Source organism: Eurypyga helias, unplaced genomic scaffold (genome assembly GCF_000690775.1).
Source record: "Eurypyga helias isolate BGI_N326 unplaced genomic scaffold, ASM69077v1 scaffold13160, whole genome shotgun sequence".
NCBI classification, from domain to species: Eukaryota; Metazoa; Chordata; class Aves; order Eurypygiformes; family Eurypygidae; genus Eurypyga; species Eurypyga helias.
In genome coordinates this window covers 29,033-52,786 of record NW_010226312.1, presented here as the reverse complement: position 1 = coordinate 52,786, position 23,754 = coordinate 29,033, and the positions used below count along the sequence as shown (strand labels likewise).

General features: G+C 45.9%; 1 protein-coding gene across 1 annotated transcript in view; it reads left to right on the top strand.

The window, feature by feature from the left end:
- Positions 1 to 234: 234 nt before the first annotated feature.
- Positions 235 to 23,754, top strand: part of IGF1R (insulin-like growth factor 1 receptor) — a gene marked incomplete at its 5' end in the record, with an annotated part of 28,815 nt that continues 5,295 nt past the window's right edge. The window contains 12 exons of the mRNA XM_010152623.1: positions 235 to 402; positions 606 to 810; positions 4,916 to 5,202; positions 6,659 to 6,795; positions 7,128 to 7,287; positions 8,335 to 8,440; positions 9,788 to 9,858; positions 12,057 to 12,286; positions 12,569 to 12,679; positions 15,163 to 15,322; positions 17,557 to 17,686; positions 21,978 to 22,112. Coding sequence (XP_010150925.1) covers positions 235 to 402; positions 606 to 810; positions 4,916 to 5,202; positions 6,659 to 6,795; positions 7,128 to 7,287; positions 8,335 to 8,440; positions 9,788 to 9,858; positions 12,057 to 12,286; positions 12,569 to 12,679; positions 15,163 to 15,322; positions 17,557 to 17,686; positions 21,978 to 22,112 — 1,900 coding nt within the window. The remainder of the gene's footprint in view (positions 403 to 605; positions 811 to 4,915; positions 5,203 to 6,658; positions 6,796 to 7,127; positions 7,288 to 8,334; positions 8,441 to 9,787; positions 9,859 to 12,056; positions 12,287 to 12,568; positions 12,680 to 15,162; positions 15,323 to 17,556; positions 17,687 to 21,977; positions 22,113 to 23,754) is intronic.

Below are 23,754 nucleotides of genomic sequence, written 5' to 3'. Positions count from 1 at the left end.
AAGGCAAATTTAAGTACAGCTTCAGATTGGGACTGTATTTGGTTGCAGTTGAACCCTCAATAACCGTTGTTAGTGGGGTGTAAGTAAGAAATGTTTTATTTGAGATAGGATGGTGTTTTTCTTGCAGTGTAGAAATGGATTGGGATTCACTTCGAAAGCTTGCGTTGAAATACACTGTGAAGTGCTCTCATTCAAATTCCTTACGCTTTGTTATTTTTTTTTTTCCCCCTCCAGTGCCATCCATTCCCTTGGATGTTATTTCAGCATCCAACTCCTCATCCCAACTGATCGTAAAGTGGAATCCTCCCTCGCTTCCCAATGGGAACCTCTCTTACTACATCGTACGATGGCAGCAGCAACCTCAGGACAGTTACCTTTACAGGCACAATTACTGCTCCAAAGGTAGGGAAATGAAACGCGGTGGTGTTGACGTGCAGGTGACTGACCAGCCAGTGCACTGCCTCTGAGAGCCAAAGCCTGTGCCCTGCTCCACATCTCTCCTGGGAATACTAGCGAGGGGAAGGGAAATGGGCAAACAGGGATTGCTGCTGTGTTCGTGGTGTGGAGAGAGGAGGAACAAGCCGCCTCTGTTCTGTTCTTTTAAGATAAAGTCCCAATTCGAAGGTACGCTGATGGGACCATTGATACAGAAGAAGCTACTGAACCCACCAAGCCAGAGGGCTGCGGAGGAGAAAAAGGACCTTGTTGTGCTTGTCCCAAGACAGAGGCAGAAAAGCAAGCTGAGAAGGAGGAAGCAGAGTACCGGAAAGTCTTTGAGAACTTCCTTCACAACTCCATCTTTGTCCCCAGGTAATGGATTTTGGACACTTATCTCTTTGCAGGTGGGGCTAAGAATACTATTTTTTCAACATTTCCTAGAGATGAGACTGCCTGAACATGAGAGCATATGTAGATACCTCCTGAAACACACAAATGTTATCTTCCCTTTTACATGAGACAACCCGCAGCCTTACCTTGCAGCTTCTTATTCACTAATTTTCATCTCCTCTCAGTTTTAGCTAATGGTAAGGGTTCTTACCTATATTGTTCAAGGACTTCAGTGATGGTTTCTTTTCAGAGTCAAGAGTCACTTGAGGGGCTCTTTGTAAGGGTTTCAGAGATGAGCAACCAGTGGCAGGCAGAGGGTTCCAGAGGTGATCTTTCTCTAAATAGGCATTTAAGTGCTTGTGTTCCTAACCTGAAGATTTATTTGCCTTTGATATTGAGGGCATAGTCACCTCGCAGAATTGAAACTGGTCTTCCTTTCTCACTGCACTAATTGCAAAGGGCATATTGGTTTCCTGGGTCTGTGCTGCAGGGAGGTATTAAATACGCCCACTCTTCCGTGATAAACACTACTGCTTACACATTAAGTGGAGTAGTAATGATTTTATGCTGCAACATAGAGTAGATACTACTGAATTAATTGGTGATTTTGATCCTGGAGTTTCCAATTTATCCTTCATGTAAGCTGTTCTTTACTTTAGATAATTGGATCCTGGGGCCCAGCACACAGTGTATAGCTGTTCTGTGACAGTCTATAAGCAATCAGGTTTCCATCGTGCCTGTTGTCTCATTGTCTCTGTTGGCAGGTGACGTTTAGAGTTCTCAAACAAAGGACTTCACCATCAAGTGTGACATTGCTGCTCATTACAACTGGTTTATATCACTCTCCATTGTGACTTTCTTTGACCTTTATTCAAGGATGTGTTGGATTGACCTGTTGGTGGTTGGGACTGAGAATTGCGCAGAGCTCCTTAGCTTTATCCAAAAAATGAGGAACTCAATGTTGCCTTTCTTTGGAGGTGCCAGGTGTTTTATCTGCGCTCTGTGTGCGTCACATTTAGCCTGTGTAGTCCAGTGTGCGTGGTGTTTCCCTGCTGACCATGAGGGCCAGCAGCAGAGCTGAGGTACAGAGAAGTAACAGACTGGCCAGGATGTCATTCCTGAGCAGTGTGGAGTCTCGTCAGCGTGATCCGATTTTGGATGTTATGAAAGAGCACAGCAAGGAGTTTTGAAAGATATGTGCCAGGTCTAAACTACTTGAAAGTCTCTTGCAAAGGAATTTTTTTATTTCACCGAAGCTTTGTCATTTCAAATGTGTTATCTTCCAAATTTTCTTGGATCCCTTCCACCCACCCAGCCAAAGGAAACTCACAGAACCTTGAACTCGAGGGTAACAAATAAACTGACCAGTTCACAAAGAATTTCCTGAAAGCTTGTCCGTTTCCCTTTTTCCTTAAGGTAAGGTACTGTCACACAGGTCTGTTGTGTAACAGCAAGGACAGATAAGGCACAAGGCTCAGAAATAGCTGCATAGCTCAGCAACTTTACAGACACTGTGTGTGTGGGAAATTAAAGATTATGAGCTAGTGAGACGTCTCCGTGGGACAAATCTAAGCAGCTCGTTACTTGCTGATGTCTTTTATTTCTTTTTTTTCCCAAGGGGGAAGTTAATTAATGTGTTAATGCAAGCCTCAATAGTAACATTTGTTTCCAGTGTTCTACCTGTCTCCAGGATGTTATGAAAGAGATGCAGCATGTAATACGGTGTGAAAGTATGTGACTGGGTGGTGTTAAGGTTGTTTAAGAAGCCTGTTGATCTAATCGTGTGTACAACTTCTGGATGACCCTATGGGTGTTACTGCAGCGGTGAGGGAGATGTCAAACATTAGGACTCTAGTTAGAAGCGCTCGCAACCACAAGAGGATGAGGAGTTCTTCAAGTTTTTGGTTCCTTGATGAGCAGGATGGGACGGGCTCTGTGTGTGGTAGAAGGTACCCGAGAAGTAACGTGAAAATTGCCATAAAGTGTGAGAACAGTTGGCGTTTGTTCAGTGCCCACACTCTTCCTCCTTTTGCATTTCAATTTAGTTCTTGTAGTATTACGTTTATTTTTTCTCGAGCATTTCTCTTCCTTCCTCTCCTTTAACAGAATAGATGAATGTCCATGTTTTTATCTCTAGATTTTTCTTTACTTCCGTGGGTGCTTGTGTTTTTATTTATCTGTGCCTTTCAAAAAAAACAGGAAGCTGCTTGACTGAAAAGCAGTGGTGTCAAATCTCTTGATGTTCTACTCATGTTTGCCTTGTGGTTATCCTACAGGTCTCTTTCTCTTCTTGATATGACTGTAGTTTTCACCAACAAGTTTTGTGTTGCTTTGTCTCTTTTCCCAAAGGCAAGGTAGGACTGTACTTCCCAAGAGTCAAAACTTCACATGTCCCATAAAAGCAGTGGTAGATAAAGTCATGCCTTTTGGGTGCTTGTACTGGCACGTGGTTTTGTGATTGATTAAAAATTGACTTTATTAATAGTCAATGCTTTTTGTCACAAGATCTTTGTGAATGTTCATCAGTTCAGTGCTAGGCATCCCCTGTGCTTTTAACGGTTCAGAAGTCGGTTCTTCCCACTGAATTAAAGCAGTAAATGAACGCTCATCCTAAGCAAGGTGAGTAGGACTTGTAACTTCCATAAAACGAGTGCAGAGCAGTGTCGAGCTTACGTGTACGGAATTCCCCCGTACCCCACGGACAAGTTAAGACATTCGCTCCTATGTTGTGTCAAACAGTTTCTTGGTAACTGGGGAAGTTTTTTCCTCGTCTTCGTTTATTTCTGTTCTGTGGTTTACATGGCATCTGAGAGTGTCAAAACGACTACTTGAGGCATAGTAAAAGGATTTTGGAAAATTTTGTAGTGAACTCTTTAAAAAAAAAAAAAAATTCATCCAACCTCTGCCAGAGGATTTCAAAACCAAGGCAGCGTGTTTTTGGCTCTCTGTGCAGCATGCTGTTTGTGGCTGAACGTACTGAGACAGTATATTTGACAGTGAATTAACTTCTCCTGTTGAGTCATCTTTCTTCCCCTTGTGTGTTGAGGGAGGCCTTATTTTCCTGGTTTGTAGCTGGCGCCCTGGTAGAAGCATGTTAGCCTTCGTCTTCATCCGTGTTAACTGCTGCGTGACCAGAGCACTGGCTGCCTGGTTTCAGCAGGGGTAGGATTCAAGCCAAAACTGGTTTTGTACTGTGACTCTTCTTACATTGGATCTGATCCAAGACCAAGTGACCAGTCTGATGTGTAGCAGTCGTGTGTCAGTTAGCTAATACCATCCAGATATTCAGGAGTGAATTCATATTGATGCTGGTAATCAGCCCTGTCCACTGTAAGTTTCTCAGACTAGAGAAAGTAGTCATGTTGCTGTAAATCCTCAAGTTTTTAACTCTCCATGAACTTCAAACAGATGGCTGTAAGGCAGAGCAGAGTTGCTCAGTGACCTCCGCTCTGCACCATATTAGTACTGTGTTGTCTCGTTGTTCCTTTGCAGAGCTTTTGTTCAGGTGAGAGCAGTGGAGATACACAAACTCCCACACGACCCTGGTGGTTAACATGCGTGGCCTTGCCACCTTCCAAGGTTTCTTTCCCCAGTGCAGTTCGTTCCAAGTTCTGTCGTTTCATTGCAACTGAAAAGAAAGTTAAGCCTACTGGGAGTTAGCTTTCCTAATCCAGCAAACTTCAAAACAGAGTTTTCCCTAACCTTTTCGGCTTTTAACATCTGATTTTAATTTTGAGCGACAACATTACTGTCATTAAGCACAAGTCTAGGATACCTCCTGAGTAACAGCGGATCCATTTGTGCTGTTTGGTTTGTTGTGTGAGGTCAGGAGTTTGCAGGTTTATGTTGGGGCGCAGAGCTTCAGTTTGGATTGGTTTCTGACCAAAAGAGAGGGTAATAGGACGTGCTGACACGCTGCAGGCTCACGTTAGAGACAGCTTCGGTCTTGTCTTGCAGTTTGCTTTGTTTAGCTTTTTCATAGCAGAGTGAGTTGCTTAACTGGGTCTTTTTGCCCCGTTTTCCTGGAGCCGGAGGAAAAGTGGGTTTTCTTAGAGACCTTTCCTATACCTGTCTTTCTGCTCCACAGACCCGATCGGAAGCGGAGGGACGTCTTCCGAATCGCAAACGCCACTTTGGCCACTCGCAACAGGAACGCGACTGGGACAGATCACTTCACCAACGTTTCTGACGCGGAGGAGAGTGAGGTGGAATACCCGTTCTTTGAGACCAAAGTGGACGGCAAGGAGAGAACCGTCATCTCCCACCTGCAGCCTTTTACTCTGTACCGCATCGATATTCACAGCTGCAACCATGAGGCTGACACGCTTGGCTGTAGCGCTTCCAACTTTGTCTTTGCAAGAACCATGCCTTCAGGTACGCTCCCACAGGTGTAGAGCTTTGGTTTATTTGCTGGGGGACGATCAGGGAGGACAAACTGTCTAGAAACAGTTAGAAAAACATGGAGGCATAATAAAGAAGTGCTATGCAGGGAAATAGAAGGGAGCGATATAAAACTCTGTTAGAGCAGTTCAGCGTCCTTGACGGGTCTCCGGTGTGTACTGAGCGACATGTAGCGCGTCTGTCGTGTCACCTGCAGGAAGGTGGAAGCGTGTGTGTTGACGTAATTAGGAAAGAATCCGTTTCCCAGCGATATAGGTGGGACCCACCGACGTGGCGGGTGGAAAGGTTTTATTCCTCCGTTCCCTGCACGCTGAACGGAGGCAGGGCAATGTTCCTCTGCTGGTGTTTCGTTTTGCTGTCTTCGCGCTGAACTGTGTGCAGATGTTAGAGTTTTGCTGGTGGGAATGTTTGCCAAACGTTTCTTCTGTCCCAGAATGACCATGCGTTTGTCCGGCCTGGAAACAGGGGGAGTACTGTGTCGCTTTGTGCCCCGTCGCCGGCATCTCGAGTACTTCAGGCAGGAAGCACTGAATGCTGTACTCGTGTTTGGGACTTCTACAGATTGTGCTGCTTCTGAGAAGAATAGAGATGATTTTAGTGTAAGCTCATACGCATCCAGCAAAGAGCTTCTGACTCCAGCAGATGTCTGGGAATATTTGCTGCAGAATGGTAGCGATTTTGTTTTGTTTCTGGAAGGAAAGGCTTATCATAATCCAGATCCAGCTGTGTCAGTGAAAAACCAAAATGTATTGCATATTTCAAGGAAATAAGGAAATCTTATGAGGGGAAAAGGAAATAAATGTTCCCAGATTTTTAGCATGTGGCTCTGAAAATTAAAGGCTTAACAATTCTGTTCAAACCTGACAACTGTACTTCTGAGAAAGTGGTCTTTTTTCTTGGAGTGAAATGGTCTTCCTATTCCTGTTAAGTTTATGTGCTTTATCCAGAACATCTCAGGAATGAAAGAGGGATAAAGCAGTTCCCGCGTTGCTGATGAGACTCGGTTTTCAACCGCGACAGATTCCCCGAGACAGGGTGTTCTAGTGGGGCACCCTGGGGTGCGCCTGCCATTGGTGGCCGTTTGGTGGGCAGGGCTGCCTGCTGTGTTTCCGTGCAGTGGGAAATCTGGAAGGAAGAGCCAGGTGCTGCTGACAAACAGGTTTTTTGGCGCACAGGGCCCGAAGACTGTACCACATCCCGTACCTGTCTGCGCAGCGCTGTTTGCCGATGACCAGCAGTGCAGACCACGCTCATCTCTCCAGCGGGCCCCTGCCCAGTGCCCTTTGCCCTCCGGACCTTTCAGTCCCACTTACTGCAACGCTTCCGTTCCTCAAGAGTTGTGCGAACCTTCTAGTTTTCCACGGCTGTTGCGTAAGTTCCTGTTACAGTCATAGGAGTTCTTCTCACATCACCTGTAAATGTTTTACAGAGGGAGCAGATAACATTCCAGGAACGGTAGCGTGGGAAGCAAAAGAAGAAAATACCGTCTACCTGAAGTGGTTAGAGCCTGCAAATCCAAATGGGCTGATACTCATGTATGAAATCAAATACGGGCAGCATGGAGAGGTGAGGACTTGACCTTTCTCTGTTAACAGTGACTGCTTGTAGCTCTAATTTATCCACAAAATGGGATCTTTCATCACCTGCTTCTGTGCCGCGCTGCAGACCAAAGGTAGAGATTGGGATTTCGAGCACCCAGCACCAGCCAGCGTGCCATCCCTTTGCTTTGTTCATTGTGACAGTTCTTGAATTGCACGTATGTCCTTAAGAAAAACTGATCAGATGGGGCTTTTAGTTATAAAAATCAGCTTACCCTGCAGCTACATTATTTTCTCAAGACCAAAGGAATGCGAAGATGTTAACACAAACTGTAAATTGCTTTTTTTTCTTTTTTTTAGGAGAAGCGGGAGTGTGTTTCCAGACAGGAATACAAGAAGCTGGGAGGAGCTAAACTAACTCATCTGAACCCTGGAAACTATTCTGCTAGAGTTCAGGCCACTTCGTTAGCTGGAAACGGGTCGTGGACTGAGCCAGTCTCTTTCTATGTGCAGCCCAAATGTAAGATCAGTTTGTTGGCTGTCTCAGACTGGGAAACTATTGTCTTTTTAATAATTCCTGATGTTTACTTATGTAACTGGGTGTATGAGCCTCTTGCCTGTGCTCTGAGTACTCTTACTCGCTGATGCTTCTTTGGGAATTCTTGTGTTCTATTTTTTTGGCAAGTGATGTCAGCCAGGAGGTATATCTGGGGTGTGGCCCCTTTCCTGTGTGCCTTGTACGAGTACGGGAGGTGCAACCGGGCGGGAGCGTGTAGGACACAGTACTGTGGCTTCCTGTGGTACACAGCTATGTCGGGAACGTACTGTTAGCTGTCAGAACATGGCGTTGGATTGCACAAAACCTGTGGCAGTACTGGAAACCCGCTTTAAATTGTGGAGTAATACAAGAAACAAGTAATTGTATAGATTTTTGGCTGGCAGTTGGGGTTTTTTTTTAAATCTCAAGATGCTTTTTCATATGACCTGTTCCGAGTGGTGTCTGATGAAGATAGCATCCTGATGAGAGAGTGATGCCGGTCCTGACAACGGGAGTAATTTATATTTTGGAAGAACACCGCCGGGGTCCACAGAGATGCCCTCAGAGCGGATATATCCGCAGGAAACGGGAACTCCACCTTTTATTCCTTTCGCTTTGTTTTGTTTTCTAATTGCTGGACTTTAAAGAACCTGGTCAAGAGCAGAGTGTGCTCAGAATAGAAGTATAAGCAATTGCAAGGTGAACAAAAGGGGGCGGGGGGAAGTGAATATGCAAGTGAACAATTACATATTGTTCACTGAGGAATGGAAGTCCTTAAGCGTAACTTGTGAAAACAAACCCCAGACAGACGCTGTTCTGTACCAAATTAATGCTTTTCACTGTCTGTTTTCTTGTTCCACTCATCTGCAGTCAGGGAGTGTTTCTGAGTACACTTTTCCACATCAGACAAGAAAATGAGTACTTTGATTTCTTCCCTGCATGGAAATATACTGAGTGGGTTTTGAATGTTTCTTTGTTAATGGAGATTTTATAGAAACCCTGATACAATTGTTTTCTTGTTGGTTGCAGCAGCAAACTATGGAAACTTCCTGCACTTGGTAATTGTGCTCCCTATTGCCTTCCTGCTCATCATTGGGGGATTACTGATAATGCTGTATATCTTCAACAAAAAGAGGTGAGTTGTGTGTGCTGGGGGTTGAACTGTGGGACTGGAAGGTTTATATTCAAATCTGTGCCCATGGAGCGAGTTAGAAATTAAAAAGGGAGATGGCATTCGGAGGACGCGACGCTGAAGTCGATTCTGCTTTGTTGGTGTGTAAAAGGAGGGGGTTTAGAGTTACCAGCCAGCATCTGGCTGCTGCTTGAGATATGAAGAGGCTTTTTATTACAGTATCATGTTTAAGAGGGAAGAGGAAGGCTTGTCAGGAACATGCCCACTGGGACAAGGATGGCAGACACTGAACCTATATAATCAGGAGATTTGACTGAACTGTGGGTCAATATAAATCATGAAAACTTAGTTCTATTGAGGTTAATTTGGTTTCTGGCAAAATCTAGGGGTTTTTTTTGAAGTCTTTACATCCACTTAATAATCACATCCTGGACAGAGCAGTCTAGGGGGCTGTTCTATTGATTTGTTACCCTCAGTTATGTTTTTTGTAACTAGCCATTTTTGTTTAATTGAAATACATGATGAGAACTTAATAGAAGTCAGTGCAAGTGTTCAGCCTTGTGACTTTCCAGGTATGAAGGTGTTTTATTACACTTACGGAGTATCCCATTATTTCCAGCTCTAATTCATTTCTGTGCAGTGGTACCAATTCGCAAGCACTCCAGGAGGGGCTTTCTATCTAGTGAAGTCCAATACCTGCTTGGCCTTCCCTTGGGCTCTCCTAGGTGAAATGCCTCACAACTCATCCTTCCTTAAAACACAAGAATGTTTTAGTTTTGATTTTTCTGAGGTCTGATTGATAATTTTATTTCTGTAGCCTCCCTCCTGCAAGAGTTCTGACAGTGCTGAATAAATATGTCTTATTCTGAAAATCACCCCAGTAAAATTGGGGGGGGGTGGGGTGGGGTGGCAGCAGCGTGTGTGTATTTTTTAAAAATAAAATAGTACAAACACTTACGAGATGGTTGAATGGAATCCCCTATTAAAACCAATCTTGTCCTTTAAATCACTCCTCTCCCACAGTAGGGGCAGATGATGTTACAGTGTGTTCACAGCCACAGGTCTCCTGGGCGTATCACCACGTCGCTGCCTTTCGTACCGTTTACCCAGCCGCTACAAGTACCTTGTGTTCATGCTTTCCTGGTGCTGGTTTGGTACGCAGAAGGCTGCAGGTTTCCTGGGAAAGCTGTTCTGGGCTGTTTTCCTATTCATTCTGTGAGGAAGGAGAACAACTTGGTTTATCCCCTTTATCTGAAAAAGCTCCCCATGTACAGCAAACGGTGGAAAAGCTGTAGTCCAGGGGGTCTGAAATGTACTTAGGTGTAAAGATTAAAAAGAGTATTTCAACAGGAACAGTGACAGACTGGGCAATGGAGTGCTTTACGCTTCTGTGAACCCCGAGTACTTCAGTGCTTCAGATGGTAAGTGTGGCCTTACACTTGTGCTGTTTTTCCTTTCATACCTTCTGTCTGATATTGAGAGGTTTGAAACTCTACGAGAGATGCTGTAAAACAGCTTTCTCTCTTCGTTTTACTAGCACAGCCGTGGAATCCATCATTGAGAATACATAAATGTCACCTCTCTGTTGAAACTGGGATGGTTTTTAAATTTTTCCCGTAGTTTACTCAGCAGAGGCAAATTTGGATGCATGAGTTTCACTTTTGGATTATCATTTACTCTCGTACCCGGTGATCTTTTCACTAGAATGAAGGAAGAATTCATGAATTCATCATGTTTGCCTTTTTAAGCCCAATCCCCTGCTTGTTTCTGGGCACTTGTCACATGGAAAATAGTAACACTTCCAAAAGCCAGCACTGTCTCCTCACTTCCCATCCCAATCAAACTCTCCAACCACTTTTCACACTTAGAGGAAAGCAATGCTGTGGGCTTCCATACATACCACCTGCAGAAATTGTGTTAAAACGAGGACGCATGTGTCGTAATTCGTACTTCACTTAGTGTCTGGGGGGTAGACGAGCCTGCTTTTCTCTGGCTGATAAGGCAGTTTTTTAAAGCTATTTCAAACTGACCTGATGAGGTGTGTAGCGGGTGCTGGCAGTATGTAGAGGTGTTAGGCTGTGGCAGTGTTTAGATCCCAGCTGGTATATTTGTGCCGAGTGCTTTGCTAACAGAGTGAAATAACTGTGTTTCTAAAGTCAGGTGTGTTGTTTTGGGGGATATCTTTAATTTCTTTCAATTTTCTGTGGGAGACACAATGTGGATAATGCTCAAGTGTTTAAAACCATTCAGGAAATAAAAATTCTTGGAAACCAAGTTGCTGTTCTTAAAACAGCGTGGCTTTTTTGGTGAGCTCTATGTATGCCTGTATTATTTTCCTGTACTTCACTATCGCAGCGGGTTGTGCCTGCTAATGGTGTAGGTGAACTTCTTGCCAGTTCTTGTGCCGGCTGCCCCTGCGCCGCAGCGGGAGCTGAATGAGCCTGGCAAGCCAGGGATCCTCAGTTCTGCATGCCCAGAAAGCCCAAGTGCTGCAGTTGCTGTGGGATGGAGAACCCTAGAAATTCAGCTTTCTGGCTAAATTGTGTGCTTTACAAAATAATAAAATGCAAAAAGAAGCTGTGTTCCTACTGGAGCCCCACTTACTAGGTAATTAATTTCACACACACATAGAGATGTGGTGGTCTATAACTGCCCATACCGTACGGGTGACGTACGTGTGGAGGTCTTCAAGCGTAGGAGGAAATCAGAACGTCAGGCAAATTTCCTTGGGGCATCAGTTCTGTTTACAGTGTAGTTTGGTGCTACTGCTGTAGACTTCCTGCCAGAGTAGTGTTTCCCAAAGCCCCCAGGAGGCTCATGGGTTTAGCCAGAGCGGCAGTGGACCATTTTACTGTTATTTTCTATAGCAGCATCATTAGAGTTAAAGGTCTGTCAGTGTTCAAGCTATAATCCTCTATTTTTGCATCCTGTCATTTCACCCATCCGGAGCATGGGACGCAACTGTCCCCTCCTTTGATGAGTGATAGGCAGCAGCATCAGTGACTGCTCAGATGTCTTCTTGCCTGAGGCAGTCCTCACTCCTAGCAGTCGCCTTCTGAGCTCTCTCTCCTGCCTGAGATCAAACGTACCCTTCTGAGATCTCTCTTCTGCCTCGGCAGCACGTTCTGCAGCTCTGGTGCAGCAGCGTGTGTGCCAGTGACCAGAATCGGTCCATGCAGAGAGCCAACTAGATCAGAGAGTCTGGCTCTTCTCATGGAGAATACAGCAGGCACTGAACGGATACAGGTGATCAAGTATGTTTGATGCTGTCTGGAAGAATCGGAAAACCAAGGATCCCAAGAAAAGCTCAAGACTAAAGGATTGATTCAAGCCTCTTCCCACCCTGTTTTTGTGCTCTGAGGTTCCTTATTTCTGTCCTGTTAGGTCAGTACCGCAGTGAGGCCACTTCACGTCCATCTACATGTTTTCTTTACGACTTAGTTGTATACCAAGCAGGTACCTGTCTCTGGGGGAAAGGCTGGCGACTGTTTGCAAGGTCACCGCGTTGTCTCTGGTGTTTCCTCCAGTGAAACTGTTCGGGCAGTCGATACTGTAAAGCGGTGAGTGATGGCAGCGCTTGCAGAAGTGGAGGGTCACGGCCTGTTCTTTCTCTCGGTAGTGTATGTTCCAGACGAATGGGAGGTGCCCCGTGAGAAGATCACCATGTGTCGGGAGCTTGGGCAAGGCTCCTTCGGAATGGTGTACGAGGGAATAGCCAAGGGAGTGGTGAAGGATGAGCCGGAGACCAGGGTGGCCATCAAGACTGTCAATGAGTCCGCAAGCATGCGTGAGAGGATCGAGTTCTTAAACGAGGCCTCGGTGATGAAGGAGTTCAATTGTCACCATGTGGTAAGTCATGAACGTGTGACAAGGCTGCAATTCGTACAGCTGGGGTGCTTATTGGCAGGAGGTGGTGCAGGTTGTTCACTGACTGAAGCACGAACTTGGGGTTTTAGCTTCAACTCTGAGCAGCTTTGTAACGTTTTGCCGCAACAGGAGCCAGTGGGTGGAACCAAATTACTTTCAGACCTTTCCCGCAGGTTCACGGGTGTTTGATATCAACATGAACAAACGATTGCTACAGTTCAATTAGCTGTATTGGTAACTGGATGTTTATTTTACCTCTTCCAGGTTCGGCTGCTTGGTGTTGTTTCTCAGGGCCAGCCTACGCTGGTTATCATGGAGCTGATGACACGTGGGGACCTCAAAAGTTACCTGAGATCATTGAGGCCAGACACAGAGGTGAGTCATCAATTGCTGGATGTTTTTCTTAGTTCTTCAGTTAGAATCATCTTGAACGAAAGAGCGTCACGTTGGAAGCAGCAGGCAATTAGCCTTCCTTGCCCTTCTTAAACTCTAAGGACAAAGCATGAGCTGGTCTGTGATCTGCAACACCTTTTTTCATGAGGTAGCTATTGCAAATACCCGGTGTACTGCACGGAGTAGGTCCCTTCTTGTGTTACTGAGTCCTAATTCCCAGATTTGAATTAAATCTCTTGTCTAATCTAATTTCTCCTCAAGATGTTAAACAAAAGAATGGCTAGTGGAAGCATGCATCTTGGGATAATTTTTTTCATGTTCTATATCCTGCCCGTTGCCTCTGCTGGAAAGTAAAAATCTAGTGTTTTAGCCAATATGCACAGTTTTGGGCCTCTCAAGAAAGACATGGAGTTGCTGGAGCGTGTCCAGAGAAGGGCAGTGGAGCTGGGGAAGGGTCTGTAGCCCAAATCCTGTGAGGAGCAGCTGGGGGAGCAGGGGGTGTTCAGCCTGGGGAAGAGGAGGCTCAGGGAGAGCCCTTGTTGCTCCCTACAGCTCCCTGAAAGGAGGGCAGGGTTGGTCTTTTCTCCCAAGTGACAAGCGGTAGGACAAGAGGAAACGGTCTCAAATTGCGCTGGGGAAGGTTTAGTTTGGATATTGGGAAGAATTTCTTCACAGAAGGGGTTTTCAGGCATTGGAACAGGCTGCCCAGGGGAGTGGTGGAGTCACCATCCTGGGCAGGGTTTGAGGTATGAGGACGAAGTGTCAGGGACATGGTTTAGTGATGGGCTTGGCAGTGTTGGGTTAACGCCTGGACTTGATGATCTTAAAGGGCTTTTCCAACCTAAAAGATTCTAACAGCTGAAATTGCCACATAGCGATACCGTGTGTGAAGGATAAAGATGACACATAGGTCACCTGCCACTGAAATCATAGTAGACTGTGTGGAGAATGAGCTCAACAGCTTTTGCCCTTGATCTCGAAATTCGGATGTGACTAACATAAAGGAACAGAACACGATCACAGTATGTGCACAAGAGAATGAATGTGGTCCCAATGGAGGGCGTTGCATGTAGCAGGAGCAGATTGCTGAAGTGATTGGATACAGAAAATAGTTATGCTCAGTGTAGGATTCACAAGACACCAGTAGGACTGTGAACTAAGGGCTGGACTAGCATTTATGGTTAATAACATTTCTGGTTATTAAATAGTCTTGGTTGAATTAGACCAACTTCATCAAAAGGGAGGGTGGCACTATATAGAAATTACCAAAATGGTGAGCTCTGTCGTCTGCTGGTGCCCTCCAAAGCCATCTGTGATAGACCTCAGTTCCCTGTCTTGTTGGCGTGCAGTGTGAAGGGTTGAGTGAAGTCTTCTGAGGACATGTATGAGAAGAAAGGCAGGACGCTTCGGTAAGGGGTGGATGGAGGGCTTGCTGGATCACTGTCGTCTTTAGCAATTATTTAACCATGCAGCTCCCATACTGATCTCTTCATCCGCGGGATTTAACTCACATTGTTCCATCTGGGCTTCCTTGGTTGTATCTTCCTGGCTCCCTTAGGGTATGTTGCATTCAGCTCTTGGAAGCCTGGAAGTGGTGGGTATGGCTCATTATCTCGAGACCAAGTAGCACAGTTTGAAAGTTAGGGTGGGACTGGACATGAACACTTTCCATGGAAGGTGGGTAAGGAACCATTTAACCTCTGGGTGTGGGGATGTGATGAGGTCCAGTGACTTGACCTGTGTGCTCTAGGATCTTTGTCATTAGCAGAATTCAGTGTATGAGGCCATGGTTTGGTTACCCAGTCAGTGATGATTATCCAAGGGGTGTAAAGCTTAGGGAAATTCCTGCTCGTGGGGAATAGTGAGGCTAGACATTGTGTATAAATACCTGAACTCCATCCATGAGATTGAGAATTGCAAAGCCAAATATCCATGGATGCAGAGGGGTGAGTTTGCTTCAGAAGAAATTGTCCCTTCTCTCCTGTTTACAAGTAGAAGTAATTCGAGAGACATCTGGTTATGGAGAAGAGGAAGTGAAATCACTTCACGTCTTGTGGTGGTGTGTGAAGATGGTAAATCAGCGGAGATCTCTCAAATAAGCCCTCTGCTTCCTATCTCGGGACTTGTGTGGCAGAAGGATGGACATTTAAACTCCATAGGTGTAAGGCAGCGTCCTTATGCCAAGAAGTCTTTCTGGCTTGTATTCCCTAAAACAGCGGCCTTTTATAAAAGTGTTATTTGGGAGTTCTGTTGGCAGCCCGGCTTGATACGGCCAGTTTTCCCACTGAGCAGGTGCTACGGTGCACGTAATCATGAATTTCTCTGTAGCCTGGATCATGTCAGGCTGAGTTGTGATAATGTGAATTAAATAAAGAATAAATAATTGAAGTATGTTACAGGTTGATGTAGAAACAGTTACTTTTTTCTTTCTCCCTTACCTGTTTTACCGTCTTAATCTTGCCCAGAGTAATCCTGGCCAGGCACCTCCAACTCTGAAGAAGATGATTCAGATGGCAGGAGAGATTGCTGATGGGATGGCATACCTCAACGCCAACAAATTCGTTCACAGAGACCTTGCTGCGAGAAACTGCATGGTGGCAGAAGACTTCACGGTGAAAATCGGAGGTGTGCTTTCTTGACTTGTACACGACTGAGAAACGTCGTCCTGAAAACTCAGCATCTTGGAAGGCAGTTTAATATTTTGAAAGACCTTTAAAACTTAGCTGTAGTTCAGACTTGTGCAGAATGAAGTATGTGCCTTAGGAAGGCTTGCTGTGATTTAAGACCTGTGAGCAGTCAACACTGAGTTGAAACTCTTGGAATACCTCGACTTGCTGTCGTTCCAGTGAGGAAATAGTGCAGTGTGTGGGTTTAAAAAGAGCTAGTGGAGCAATGATGTGAGGTGCAGATGCTGCAGACATCTGGGGGGATGGCGGCGTTACCACTGGTGTGTCATTCCCTGTTCTGTTAATGCGCAAAAACAATTCCACCTCCTGTTTATTGAGTCAAGAATGAGAATTTCAGGATTATTTTAAAGCATATCTGATTTGGAAGTGGCATGTGAGGCTTGACTTCAGCTGGGTGCTTTCCAGTCTGAACTGGAGTTCTGCTTTCCAGACAACAGAATGGCTTTTCTTCTGCTCTGCTGTCGCAACACCACTTTTTTTTTCCCTTCTGCATCCCTCCAAAATAGTGTCAGATGAATTTTTTCAGTCTTCTCTCTAGAGAGGGTGATTTTAAGCTTTTGGCTGTTTTTGAGTTGTGCATATTAAAATAACATGCACAGCAACAGCCTTCTGCTGTAGGAAACTAATTCTTTTTCTCTGAGCCTAACTCAGCTATTTTGATAATTTGTGTAAGTAATCCTGTCATTTGGGAGAAAGAAAAAATGATTTCATTTTGAGTCAGTTAATTAGGAAATAAGATCTTTGGGGGATTTTGTGCATTTTCTGCAGGTTTGGGGGAAGTCAGCCTGAATCCTTCCCATTCCAGTTTTATCACTCCTCCTTCCCCCACCAGCATGTTTTACAGTTCTTTGAACTGAAGCGGGTGCGTTTCTTCTCTTTAACACGGTACCCAGTTACCCCGAAAGCGTTTTGTGAAATATGCTGTGTTGTTCTTATTTATGTGCCAGTACTGCAAATCCCTTGGTGTAGAAACCGTTAGGAGCATCCCGACTGGACCATGCCCACTCGGACGGTTCAGAGCTCAGTGGAGGAGCTTTACGCTGCGCTGTCCTGCGCCCGTCGCCTCTCTGCGTCTTACTTGCTTTACGTTTTTAAAGCATCTTCCGTTCCGCCGGGGTAAAGTCACCCTGGTGTGTGGGCGTGATGGAATCGCTGCGCAGATGGGCCGTTTAGCCATAGTCACTGAGGGTACCGGTGTCCGTAGCAGGCAGGGGATGAGAAGCGGCAGCGGTCGGTCACTCGTCCACACCTGGGGGTAATGACATCCATAGGCTGGTCGTAACGACTGTGAGAGCTGAAGGATTTCTGTCCCCTTTTCCCCCCACTTTTCCCAGGGGGGAAAAAAGTGGTAACTGCAGGTCTCTGTTGAGAAAACAGATTTTGCCCTAGGTCTGCTGTGTTCATAGACAGCATTTAATATTAGTATGAGATTTGATGCCACCTGATGTATCAACTTTTTGGTTAGTGTCTGAAAACGCAGTAACTCCGGTAGATGGGAGAGTCCAAGACCCAGCAGTTGTGTGTGTCAAGCAGATTGTAGAGGGTCAAAAAAAGCTGCAACAAATCCGAGTTCCAGTCAGGAGAGCAGCGTCGTTAGATCCAAGTGTTGCAAGTGCCTACGTGTTTACAGCTAAGGACGTGTATAACCTCAAATATGCCTTTAACAGTGGTCTGTGTTAGTCAGGAGTGAGTAGCCTAATCCTCTGTAGCATTTGAGATGGGAATATTCTACAGGAGCTGGAAATTACCTTTGGAGAGAGGAAAAAACCGAGAAGTGCATTTCCCTCCACATGCGAGATTGTTCAGTTGAAGACACTTGTATTAAGTACTAAAGGAGCTCTTTACGCTCTCTCAAAAGAAAAGAAAATCGTTGAATTCCAAGAACAGATCAGTGAATTATACGACCTTCAGAGGACTTAGCTTGCTGCAAAGCTGGAGCACAAATCCTGGAACTTTCCATATTAATATATTTAAATCAGAGTCACTCTCTGAAGTCAGCGGTACCCACGTCCGTTGGTTTTGCTGGGGGGGAGCGGGTGAAGTGCCTGCAGAGGAACAGAAGGCAGGGTCTTTGCCCCAAACTGTGCTTCTCAGCTGGCTACGATGGCTTGTAGTAAGGGGAGAGATGTTCATCATTTTATCATGCAAACTCAAAACATTTATACCTTCTAGATTTTGGCATGACGAGAGATATCTACGAGACAGATTATTATCGTAAAGGAGGGAAAGGTCTGCTGCCTGTCCGCTGGATGTCCCCGGAATCGCTGAAGGACGGAGTCTTCACAACGCACTCCGATGTCTGGTAACAAAAAAGGGGGCTCTGAAAAACTCTGTTAGCCCCTTTTCTTTCTATCTTTTCCTATTTTAGTAGGCTTAGCTAAGAGTACTGCTGCTCCTGTCTCTTCAGAGTAACTCTTTCCACTGTCAGGCATTCTGCTTTATATTTCCTATTTCCGTTGCAAAATCAAGAGCTCGTGAGGTTAAATTCTGCTCCCTCGGAGAGAGCAGAATTAAATGGATTTCCAAAACTGGAGGTGGTGGCATGTTTCCTGCTGTGGGTTGTAAAATCAGTTGTGCAGTGAAAAACATTACGTTCACCTGGAAGAGTGAGTTGTCGTTTTTCAAATTGCCCTCCTTCAAGAAAAGCATTGGAAGTTGCCAAGAATATAGAAAGGTTCACAGCGCTGACCTGCTTTTCTATCAAAACCTTCTGTGTAAATAACTCCGCTTTCCCGCAGCCGCTCTGTGTACACTAGCAGGTTGTTTCTTGGGAGTTCTCCCCTATGTATATCCTTCTCCGTTTGGAGCTTTGTTTGCTTGGTTTATAGACCGCAAGATGCAGAAATAGGTTTTTCTCTTTAAAAACACATTGCCTGGTTGCCGTAGCTATGAATTTATTAATAGAGGCATTCAGGAAATTTCAAAATGTACTTCTGAGAAGAAATAATACTCTGGCAGAATTCCCCACACACCCCCCCAACTTCTGCAGATAGGTAGGGAGGACTTGGCAGAAGATGAGCGTGTACTGGCAGAACCTCTGCTCTGTCTTTTATGGTTTCGCTGCCTTCCTAACAAGATGTTTTTACTGCTGATCTGTTACAGAACTGGCAGCTGATTTGCCTCCAAATGTCTAGAAGTCAGTAGGAATGGTATTTTAGTAGATAACTGCATTTTCCTTAAGCAGCTGGTGGATGTTGAGGTCAGTGGACTGTTGTCCACTAGCTTTGAGTGAAAGGTTCGTGAGAGGAATTGTGCAGCAAGTGAGAAAGCAAAGCACCAGGATGTTGCTTAAATTTTTTTGCATATGACTAGTAACTTATTTATGAATCCAGTAACCCTCAGACTTGGAAATAGATGAAAATAACCACTTTGAGTTGAAGGGGAAGCCCTGTGTCAGCCATTTATCTAAGGGAGCAGCTCAGGCATGCTTTTGGCAGTCCCCTGCAGTAAAGGAGTTTTGAGACATGTAATGGCTTCACAAAGCAGACAGAAATTTGGAGTCTGTCACTAGAAAATCCCCAGATGTAGAACCGAACGAGCCTGGAGCGAGGAGCTGGCAGACCTGTCCGTTCTTCCCCCACACAGGAACTCCAGCCGCTGTGTGACCAGCCGGCGGGGTGCCCGGCTCCGGTGACGTGCTGCCCTTGTTCATACGCCTTTTCCTTAAACCTCGGACTGATAGGTGACGTTAGTGTTTAACACGACGCCAGGCCCAAACAGAAATACCCCCGCGGATGTGACGCCAAATCACGCGTCAGAAGTAAATTAGTGCCTTGGTTGTTGCAGGGAGCGTGTGCGTTCTCCCTTCAGCCTTAACAAGATTTGGCATCCCTCAGTCACTCGGCAGGAACTGCTTTATGGAGAGGAGGTGCGCAGCTCTCGCCAGCGTTTCAGACGGTTCCTCCTTGGCACGTTTGTCATCTGAAGTGTTGGAAGTGACTGACTGAAATTTGGTTCACATAGGTGAGCCGTTCTGAGGTACAAAAGCCTGGTTCAGCGCGAGGAACACGCTGTTTGTTTAGAACACGTTCGTGTACGTCAGCGGCTGCCACGTGTCCGCAGCCATAGGTTCAGAAATGCCAATCTGAATTCCAAACGTAGTGGAGCTTGACTTACCCCTGTCATGAAATCCTGTCTGTGTACTTGACCTGCTTACGGCTGAAAGGATCGTTCCGGTTTTCTTCTGAATAGCTTGGAGAGCAAACACTGCACAGCGAAGGTCTCTTCGTGCCAGGAAAAATTACCTGGCTCCATGTATTGGTTCATACTTTGAAGTTGCTTCACGTAAACGTGTCGCTTGACTGTTGGGGGGCTGTTTATTTTCATCATTGAGCTTTTTTTCCCTGTCTTTCTGGTAGGGTATTGTGACATCTGGTTCTGTGTTCTTCGAGATAAGTTTTAGAAGCCAAAATGTCAAAAAGACAAAACTGTGCAAGTGGTCAGAGTCCAAGATTTATAAGCTGTAAGGTGAAATGGCAAACTGCAGAAAGTGTCTGGAGGTTTTGAAGGGTGGAGCTTTATTTTAGCAATTCTTTTATTGCTTTTCAGACTGAAGAATGAGGTAATTAGACAAGACTGTTTTTGTTGTAGTTAGGGAAGGAGAACATTTTAAAATTAATGTAATAGTCTTCGGGGTGAGGGTGTGTTTCTATAAATAAGTCTTGAGCATCTTGCATTCTTTCAGGGCTGGTAGTTGCCTTGAAGGAGCAATGTAAGTTTATTTGTTATGGTAATACGACTGGCAGGTGTGCAAGGCTTGTTCTCATTATACCCGCAGTGATCAAAGTAGCTTCAAAGGCACCAAAATGTTGAGCTGACCCTCTGTCCCTGCCTCCCCTGAAAGGCAAACAATTGCAAGTCTGTTTGTGGCTTCTGGCTCCAGATGCGAACCATTCGAGATACAGTGGATAACTGAAAGAAAAACCACTCCACCATAACCAGCTAATAATACTGGACTCCTGTTTTCACAACAATACCCTATTGAAATGACGCTTTTCTTCCTCTAAGCTTGACTCAGCATTTTAGCCACAGAAGACAGGGCAGCATCTAGATTTTCTTGGTTGGCACAGCAGTTCTAATTTGAGCCATGTCTGCTCAATAAACTCACTTTAAATGAAGATATTTTTAGAAAGTGTCAATACTTGAGTCCAAACTACCCAATTACATAACTGTCCTTATCTTTCTTCACCCGTAATCAGTCCCTATTATTAGGCAGACTTCTTTTTCCCCTTTTGCTCTCCTTTGTAGTTAGTTGGAAGGAAGTAGAAGCTCTGTTTTTAAGAAGACAGTTACTTACATGTTGCAAAAGGCACGACTGAGTTTCTCCTGGGGGTTTAAATATTTTTCTGTGAAGCAGCAAATTAGGGGTTTGGTACAAGAAGCTGGAAAACGTTCACATTTCTGCCGTGTCTTTTTCAAACAACAATTTTGCTGCTCGCTGCTGCTTGTCGAGTGCTTGATCCTCACTTTGCACCTTCGACTTAGTGTGGAGGAAGCCGGAGCAAGGGGGATCAATGGGAAGTGTTACCCAAGAAGTGGTTTTGGGCCTGGGGAAGAGACATTGGTCGCTTTGCTCGCCTTCAGTGTGGTGGCAGGTGAGATGCAGGGCTGTGGTGCTCTGCGTTCGCTCTTGAGCTCTGGGCTGCTGGAGCCGTAAGGGAAAATGCAACTTTTCAATCAGATTTATGCAACTTGGGTATTTGTGATGAAAAGCAGCTGGCATGGGAATGAGAGCCTACGGCTGGGCGTTACTGCCTTCCCAGCGGCCGTCACGAGTACCTGAGGAGGGCTACAGGGAGATTTTGAATGGAGTTTTTTTAAAATACACATCTTTTTCTTGATACTTCTGTGGCTTGGCAGGGGTTGTTAAATAACCAGTTGCAGTCTCTGCAGCTTCACCAGCTTAAAAGGTTTGTTCCCTGCACCCAGCCAGACATGGATTGTTTTGCAGAGTTTCGTGATCAGGTGTCTGTCCAGCCTAAGATCCTCTGTACAGGAAGTGCAGAGATGGGAACAGAATTATTGAAATCTTTTTTTCCTTACCTGGATCTTTCCTTTCCCCTCCCCACTGTTCTTCCCAGCACCCCTAAAGTCTGAACTCTGAGCCATGGAAAGGGAGATGAGATGTGAGCTGCTTCCCCAGGCGAGCTCACGGCTGACCTCTCCTCTGAGTTTGGCAGCTTCTGGTCAATTCAGCGAGCTCGTTGGGGCTTTTCACTGATGAACCGGTACAGAACTGGTGTAACAGAGTCACGTTGGACCAGTGAATGATGACAGTCACGACCAGCTCTGGGCCGTAGAGTGTGGTGTGAAAAATGGAGCTGTAATACTACCAGTCGTTTCTTCCAGAGGCCGTTCTGAAGAGCCATTCAGAGCTGGGAGCCTGTTTCTCACCGTTGACTAGAGGTGTTGGAAGTCAGCAGTCTCGTACGCTGAGTGTTGCGGCTGTCACCGTAGCTGTGTACTTTTTGAGCAGTGGGAATTTTTTTTGGTAAAAGAAAATACCCGTGGATGCCTGCCCGCTCCGCGTCATCCGAGAAAAACATCCTTGTAAAGATTGCTCCTCTTTCTTAAACTTCTGATTTGTTTTCCAGGTCTTTCGGTGTTGTCCTCTGGGAGATCGCGACCTTAGCGGAGCAGCCCTACCAAGGCATGACCAATGAACAAGTGCTCCGCTTCGTGATGGAAGGAGGGCTGCTGGAAAAACCGGACAATTGTCCTGACATGCTGTAAGTGGCGACAGTTTCCTCCATTCTCGGAGTACAGTTTGGTCTTCCCGATCCCTTCAGTGCCTGCTTCTGCCCTGTCAGCCCCAGGGGGGTTACTGAAGAGTGAGGTAAGGGGAGGTGCTGCTTGAGCAGGCTCTGTGAGGTCAGGAGTTGGACACACCAGAAACCAACTTTGCTTGTGGCCAGCATCTCGCTGTGGGCTGTGTCTGCTAATAAGGAAACTAAACCCAACCTTTGTGTTCCTGAGACTTAATACAAGTGACATTGGCTACAGCAGAAGGCTTTGTGCCCGAGTCCTGTCTCTTCTCCCTAAAGCAATTCTGCTGAGCATAAAGAGAAGAACGAGCATCGGAGAGCCGACGCGTGTTGTGCGTAACTGCGGGATTCAGGCTCTTCGTTCAGCCAACAGAGAACGAACGTATCGTTCCTTTGGCTGAAGCAGCACTTGATCTGCTGGTTCGGTCACGGCGCTCCTCACGCTGAGCAGACAAACACATCTCCCCTGCTAAGCACAGAGAGCCGTAGTGGAAGAGCCTTTCCCTGCCCCCGGAATGCACGCGCAGCCCTGCGGCGGAGGGTGCGCAGCGCAGCAGGCTTCACGCTTTAGCTTTACATTGTTGAAATACTTCTGCTGGCTTTTGTGTACAGCAGTTTGAGTTGTTCAGCCTTCCTTACTTTGATATACTTCCCAAATTGGCTTTTGGGGAGGAAACACTGCCTCTTGCCGTTATTGAAATTTGTTGGAGGCCCACAGAAGGGATACAATCACTTAAGGGCCTCAGCTGCTTGGGATTCTTAGGAAAAGAGCTTTTTTGGCTGGAGCGCTGGCTTGGGTTTCAGATGACAGGCAGTGTTGTTTTGTTGTTTGAGGGGGGTGGGTGGTATATGCGGGGGGAGGTGGAGCTGCCATGTGATTCCTCCGTTTCACATTCTTTCCCTTCCACGATGCTGTGGAGAATTTCTGGCAGTCAGATTGACTGGAGATTGTTTAACACGGTCAGAGCTGTGTGATGCAGGGGGGGAGTAGGCAGAAATTGGGAAGGAGAGGATGTGTGAAGGGGTCGGCTCCCTGAGTCCGTTGGGATAAAATGCCTCTGAGGTGAGAACAGGCTCGGCGAGGGATTCAGCGTTAATCATCCCCGTTAACCTGGGGCACGTGAGGTGTGAGCAGAGGGGTGGGAGGGGAGTCACAGCAAGCAGCTCTTCACTGCAGTCCACCCAGCCCCTTCTCCTGCCTCCTCCCCGATACTCCTCTGCTGCCTGGGGGCTGCTGCTGGGTGAATCCACCTGCAGGGTAACTGAGCTGGGAGACGTTGGGTAATGCCTGTCACAGCGGATCTGGGTACCAGTGTATAACAGCAGAGGCCTTTTTTGTGCTGGTTCTAATGAAGAAGCTGTTCACATGTTAGTTTTGGACACCGAGGCTTCAGCCTGATGGTGCAGAATAAAATCTTCCTTTGCTTTTATCCGCTCTTCTCCATCACAAGGAACAGGGCTGAACTTGGACACATCCCGTGTAGTGCTGTCTTATTTTTTTGGTGATACAGCTGTGTATAAACATCCCAACTGTCAAAAATACCAAAAAAAAAGGAATGTATTGACCGTAGAAGCTTACGGTGAGTTGCCTTAACTCACTTCCTGC